The following is a 7,381-nucleotide window of genomic DNA, read 5'->3' on the forward strand; positions in this document are numbered from 1 at the left end:
ACAATGACGTTCCGCGCCAGTCGTAATTTGGCATGTGATGACCCCAAGGAGTGGCCGCTGTTAAGGAAAGTCGAACGCCTATCCTTCACTCTAGAGCCTCTTAAAGTAACTGTCGTAAATTCCAACTTCCGTCTCGGAAATTTGAAGCCTTTTGGACAGTTTTCTATATACAATGGATAGTTGTTCAAGTTTTTTTGCGCTTTTCTTACAGCCACACTAACCCGCCTCTTCAGAAGTCGGTGGTGGAATGTACGCTGATTCGACATACCGGTTTCCCCGTGGTCGGTTCTTGAATGCGCCTGACACAGCCCGTGTGGTTTCCTGTAGACCACATGACCCAGAACTACGTATTACATTCAAAAATGAGTATGCCTGTTTGGGACCACCCCCATCTGTGTTAAAACAAAAATGTTTTGACACAAACAAGCGACCCATACGGAATGGCGATCCAGCGTCATTTTCCCCTCCTCGTGGTTCTAATCGCGGGTACGTTCTTCGTTTTGTTTGTCCCCATTATCAATAGAGACCAAGCAGTAGTGGCAGTTGGTCCATGCTTTATGTCAAATCAAATGGTTCAGCTATGAACCGTGTCCAATGGTTTGGACCGTATCAGTTGGATAACGGTGGGTGGATTCAGCTAGAAACCTCCGTTCTATTTCGTTACATCTTTATATAGAGTTCCTACGTCTTTTTTGGCTAACAATATCTTGAAAAACGATACCGAATATGTCGACTGGTATCAATCCAATGTGACGTCGATAATAAATAATATTGGTTTGTCTATTACACCCTTTCGGTGCCTATCTGCCATACCACCGGAAGGAAGCACGAGGGATGGGATACTGTCAGGTTGCCCAAGCCTGGACTGCGGAGGTCGGGTTCGAACCACGGACCTTCTGGCCAGTAAATTTGTGCTCTAATCACTGAGATATCAAATTAGTTCAAAATTTGATGAAGGACACTTTGAAACCGTCGAGCTGCTACTCAGCTTCCGGTGTGATAACGAATCACATGACTTCGGTATCAAATCACTCCGTGAAGTACTACCTTCGCCCGTATAATCTTAAAATGTGATGCTTGGGGCCATACTGTATGTGGTCTGGCATATGGTTGCCGATCCTTAACTAAAGGTGTTCAAGTGGTGTGTCCGCGTGTTTTATCCCACCCATTATGATTGCATTGGACGAGACGCGGTGATTGGAGAGCTATATTGAGCTCGGGATAGCTCATTGGTTAACGGACCGGAAGGTCCATGTTTGGAACCCTACTTCAGCATCTCGACCACTCTTGTCTAGACTTGGGCAACCTGGAAGTACCTCAGCCCTCGTGCCTAGTTCAGGTGGCATGGCAGCTAGACACCAAAAGGACGAGCGATTGTGGTTATTTGTTTATTATGATGAGACAAACGATTCAGATTGTTTAACTGGCAATGGATATGGCTGTTGAGCAAAATGTGGAGAAGTGTAGTGTATTCAGCCACGTCCTGGGTTTGTATTGACCTATTATTCAGGCTCATGTGGCTCTTGGAATTGCACTTTTGATACGTGGTTTATAGCTGGCTTTCTGAACTGAACGAAACCTGGTATTGTGGAAGACAAGTAAGGTATGTAGTTTTTGCGGTGATTCCTTATCATGATTCGAACGTGAGACTTTTGGAGCTGTAGGTTGAACTCTAGCGCTGTGTCACGTGTGACCGATTGACAGTGTGGTCACTGAGCGCTTGGACAAGATTTAGTGCCGCTCATCCTCCATCTGCGCGGATTTCCACCGCATCAACTGGTACTGACTGGTTCTTCGAAGTTGGTTTGTATTAAGCTTTCTGCACTGCACCAGATAAGTGAGATGATGCGAGTAGCATCTGCCAGCCAGACGCCGTACTGAATAATCGTAATTCATTCAAAATCGGACTGTCATCATCACTGGTAAACTCCTACTTGGCTTCCATCGTGAGCCAGACTTTGGTTCCGTTTTGCTACACCAATGCGATTCGTTTGTCATGACTGTGGCCAACTGTGTTCATCTAACTAGTCCATTTCGTAATGAAGTTGGACAGTTCGGTAGTTGGGCTATCCGAAGTCTGCTTTCGCCTGTCTCTGTATTTCGTTCAGCTAGGACAGGCGCAACAACTGCTTACTGTGCGTATAGTTTTTTCAGTGCTGTCTTGTTGTGACTAGTTACCATGACTACCTGTGCCTCGCGCTTAATTTGCAACCTCCTACTCATCTGACGAAGTTCAAGCGCTGACGACCGTTTTTCTTCTCTACTTTCGATCGAGCAGTTTGCGTTCAAGTGTTAAGGAACGAACGTGTTGCAGCCGAACTTGCTTACTTCAGTGGTTTCATGTCACTTCATGGCTGACGTGATATTGGCTAAGGTGGCCTTGGGACATTAGAGCACATCGTTGCTCGTATGTGCATATTACCCATGAAACATCTGCTGAATGTAGCAACAATTGGTCCGACCTCAAGCAAAAGGACTTCCTCGGTGCACAGGTTGACTTTCAACTACCTTCTTAACTCATGATACCGAGTGAAATGGATGAATTATCTTTTGTTCTCTGATTCCTGTTCAGAATAAAAATCTAGTGAATACCTTCGTAAAAGAAACTACTCTCAAGGTTGCTAAAAACTCTTGGACAGTTCGCCCTTCTTGGGGCTCATCAGGTGGGTGCACTCCTCGAGTTTCCGTCAACCTCATGTTCTACTTGCACTCAAATCGGTCTGATCACTAAACTCTTTTGCAAATCAATTTGGTTTTCACGGGAGACTTAAGCGATTCTTTCATTTTTTGATGTTCTTCAACTGAATGTGCTACACAAAGGCCGGCTAATGTTTCAGTTGATATGATATTCGAGATATCGCTGTGTATTTTCATAAGGGAAACTACTCACCAGGTTGCTGAAAACCCTTGGACAGCCCACCACCGGTTTCGCCCTTCTTGGGGCTCATTAGGTGGGCGCACTCCTCGAGTTTCCATCAACCTTATGTTCTACTTGAACCCAAATTGGACTGATTGCGCTAAATACGAATCAGTTTGGTTTTTACGGAAGACTCAAGTAAATCTCCCGTTTTTTCATGTTCTTCAACTGAATGTGCTACACAAAGGCCGGCTAATGTTTCAGTTGATATGATATTCGAGACATCGCTGTGTATTTTCATAAGGGAAACTACTCACCAGGTTGCTGAAAACCCTTGGACAGCCCACCACCGGTTTCGCCCTTCTTGGGGCTCATTAGGTGGGCGCACTCCTCGAGTTTCCATCAACCTTATGTTCTATTTCTTGTCGCTAGTGAATATCTGTTTGAATGTTCGATTCTTCTGTACTGACACGACTTGACCAAGTGGAAAGCGCACTTTCCCATAGGAAAACCAACCTGTTCGTCACCATTTGTTTGTGATCACTTGGTCATCACTTGACATCTAGCCCTTTTCTAACTGTTTCTGCGTTAAAACGTGTGGACGCGCCCAGATGCATGCAGCTCTATCCACCTCCGAGTGCCCCGGTAAACTTAGCAGCTATACCCGCTGTACGTTTGTTCACAAACCTAACAGCTGATTATGTTGTTGTTTCAGCAGAGTTTGAAAAATAGCCCGAAGTGACTTCCCGATCAGCTCTAAAAGTTTCCCAGCTGAGTGATTATGTTGTTTGTCTCCATAAAAATAACTCGACACTGAGTAGTGTATTCTCACATGTGAAGTAGTGCGGCCTAACCACGTTCATTTCCGTGGTTGAAAGTTCGTATAATCCCGCTCTGAAGAGAACCCTTTTTACGTGACTCGATTGATACAGTTTCATTTGAATCAATCACAAACCTCCACCAGTTATTATTTGCCCAGTCTACTCGAATTCGATTTCGGAACCGAAACTTCTTGGCTCATAGCTTGGAGGCACTGGTTAGCAGGCTAATCCTAATTTATCTTAGATGTCGACCTGGGTGGTTTTACTAGGTTCACCATACTTGTCGTGGGAACGAGTTTAACCATCTTTGGCTCTGCATTGAGTCGTATACACGGCCCCCTGATGTAGACCGCTGCTGTCGCGTTTTCGATTCGTAACTTTTATGTACCTTTCTAGGCTGGTTGAATACAAGGCTCGCTGATAATTTTGATGTAAACGCTACAGGACCCCTGGCTTGCCTATGTCTCATTGATGCTTTTGTTACGCTGCGCAGTGTAGAACGCGGAACGGTTTATGTTCACTTCTAGTGCATCAACTATGTCAAGAGTATCTAGTGTGGATGAACGGATTACTCACGTACTTGTTTCGGATGCTGGGTATCATGGCTAATCACTGCTGCCACACTGTTTTCCCTCTCTCATGAACCGCTAAATCTTCCTCCTTTCTAGTCGAATGCATTCTGGTGAAAAGCGTGCTGATCGTCCTATCCCATCGGAACATTTCTTCTCCAGACGTTCACCATCCTTGTTGCAGAGGCCAATGGCATCCAGGCAATCTCGAGGACGCGGCCGTGGTACCACTCAGTCTTCGAATTCCTACGTGCGCTTGTGTGAGTTTTGCTTGCTTGTATACACCCAACAACTGTCTGACGTGTCCTGCGTTGTTCAACTGGATACAGCATGGGGCAAATGGCGTCAAGACGTTGTAAGTAGGAAGTTATTTATGGGAGGTGAACTTGACCACAGTTTACCACCCCTCCACCCTGATGGAAGGAGTCTAATAGATTTTAGGCTACTTCCTGCAACTTGTAAAGCTTTCTGTTGTGATACGTATTACATCAATGTCCTGTAAGAATTCACCAACGCAGTTTGGAAGCAGTGTGTTATTCATACGGTCCCTCTGATGAAAATCGACAAAAGCAGGCATTCGGCGGCTGCCACCCAGATCCACCTCGAGCACTTAGCCCAAGAATAGAAATTGACTGAATAGAAATTGACAGTATGAACACCACTGATAACGGTCGGCTACCACAACTTGCGATGTCTCCACTGAAGGTTTACTGGTGGGATGTACTTCCTTCTCGCCATCAAAATTAAGAGCTGACTGCGCGCATCAGCATCCACTTATTCAATACGAGACCGGTATGAATGTTGTTCGATCGCCCACACAGCCCCCACCAACTGTTTAGCCTCCCAACTACTAGCCGGAAGGCTGCGGGTTCGAATCTACCTGGAGATTCGTAAGATGTGCACTAGTTATGATATTCCAAGGATAAAACAGTTGTATAGAGTGCTTTTCGGTATTTCGGTACAGATGAACCGCAATTGGAGGACGAACTATTGGTAGCAATTTCCAACTCTCCTCTCCATACTGCTAACAGCGTGTTTTTTTTACGGCCGATGTTTCCAGAAACACGTGGAATCCCACATCCTTGACTCCAAGGTCTCACATTAGAACCTTCAGCCGGAATATTGCTTAGTGGTGCCGCACCATGCATATCACCTGTTCAACGTTCCCTGCACATCTGTAGACTTAATACGGATCTAAACAGCTTTTAGACGTACCACCCACTTGGCAGACCCTCCACAATCGGGGGCGCATATAAATTCGATGCGATTTCAATTAGTGTTTGTAAGGTGACGGTTTTTTTAAGGGTTCCCTCGTGATGTCGGTGTCTATGAACTATGACGATGGTCTCGTTATATTGCGGGTTCTATAATGTTCTACAATGTTCTACAATGTTACTGCACCAGCCTCAGTGTGTGACCAGATTAGCATCAAAATTTGAAACGTAAATTAGTATTCGTTCATACGATCGACACAGGGTGTCCCTTCAACAGAGACCGCCTCTCCTCAGCCAAGTCTAGGTGGACGGTTCCTCGTGGGTGATTCTTGTTCGGGGGACTGATGGGTACGCATATGAGCGGTAGATGAGCTGACGACACTCCACACATCGAACTGGTTTGGTCATCTGCTTTATGTGATTGAGGATCGTCTGCCTCGCATATCCTTTTTTTCAAACTCTGCATGGTCTAGGAAAAGCTAGATCGTGATCTGACAGAGAAACGCTAATGTGACCATCAACAAACTCATTCACCATGACTACTGTCGTAGCCACATACAATCCAAACAACTTCGGGTGTAGTGTCGAAGAGGACGAATTCGATCGGTACTTGCAGGACGTTTCAAACAATACATCCAGTACAAATATTTTGGTTTAGACCGGAGGCATGAATACTCAGCTTGGCAAACTGGATCTGGACTTGATTAGCGTAGGCGGCCTACATTCTTTAGGCGCTCAGTGCAATTGTTACTTGGAACGGTTGCTACCTTTTTTATGCCAAGAATAGTTTGCTGCTATTTAGCACAGTTTTCCGTCACCGCGTACGCAAGTCTCACTCGTCGCTCACAATCTTTTTTTGGAACCGACGACTGACGCAGATTGACTACGTTGCAATCAGCTCCTGCCGGGTAGTCTGTGTCCAGGACTGCTCATCCTACTGAGGTATTCAAATAACTTTGATCACACTGCTGTGTGTTCGACGCACGTAGGAGCACAATAAACTCGCGTCAAACAGAGACATTACAAGGCGTAATTAACATCATCATCGTCACTGTCAGCTGTAATAACCGCGTACTCGTCGTACTGTGGTTGTAGCTGCCGCAGTTTCGTTCACCGATGGTTTGGGGGGGGAGGGGTAAGTAGCTGCGCGTTGCAGGCGGGAGCTGATAAGTTGGTGCATAAATCCAGCACTCAGTGGGCTGTCAAGTAGTGAGGGGGTTGGAAAAGGAGCTATGCATTGAAGGCAATAGCTTGAATGCACGAGCGCCATTGAGGGCGCGACTGGCCCATGTCTGACAATGCCTCCAACCATTGATATGGCCTGTCTCCGGGTTCCCATCCAGGAAGGCGGCAATGACGAGCGCAGCTGAGATTTCCTGGTAATGGCTTTTATACTTCGCTGCCAAGTCATTGGTTGAGCGCCTCTAGCTCTCTTCCAACCTTCACATGGTTGGGCGAAAAGAGCCCTTCGAGGAAGTCGGTCGACTGGCATACGCAGCACGCGGCCAAGCCAGCGCAAACTGTGCAGTGTGATCAGTTCATCTATCGGGGGTGAGTTATTTCTCCCAAATACCATTCGACGTACTTCAGAATTACTGATCCGGTGTTCCCACCAGATTCGGGCAATGCTCCGAAGACATCGATGGTCAAACACTGAAAGTCTTTTGACGTCCTCGGCGCGCAGCGACCAGGTTTCTGATCCATATAGTAATATGGAGCGCACCGTAGCGTTGTAAACTCGACCCTTGACAGAGAAGCTTATGTCACGCCTACGCCACGTTCAGCTGTAGCGCCCTTTCTGTGCCTAGCTGCCATGCCACCCGAAGGAAGCACGAGGGCTGGGATACTGTCAGGGTGCCCAAGCCTAGACAGGGGAAGTCGAGTGGCGGAGGTCGGGTTCGAACCACGGACCTTCCGGTC

General features: G+C 46.5%; 1 protein-coding gene across 1 annotated transcript in view; it reads left to right on the forward strand.

Annotated features, from left to right (window-relative positions):
* Positions 1 to 214: 214 nt before the first annotated feature.
* Positions 215 to 7,381, forward strand: part of T265_10512 (hypothetical protein) — a gene marked incomplete at both ends in the record, with an annotated part of 38,350 nt that continues 31,183 nt past the window's right edge. The window contains 2 exons of the mRNA XM_009176900.1: positions 215 to 486; positions 4,347 to 4,602. Coding sequence (XP_009175164.1) covers positions 248 to 486; positions 4,347 to 4,602 — 495 coding nt within the window. The remainder of the gene's footprint in view (positions 487 to 4,346; positions 4,603 to 7,381) is intronic.

The sequence above is a fragment of the Opisthorchis viverrini genome (genome assembly GCF_000715545.1).
Source record: "Opisthorchis viverrini unplaced genomic scaffold opera_v5_376, whole genome shotgun sequence".
In the NCBI taxonomy this organism is placed as follows: Eukaryota; Metazoa; Platyhelminthes; class Trematoda; order Opisthorchiida; family Opisthorchiidae; genus Opisthorchis; species Opisthorchis viverrini.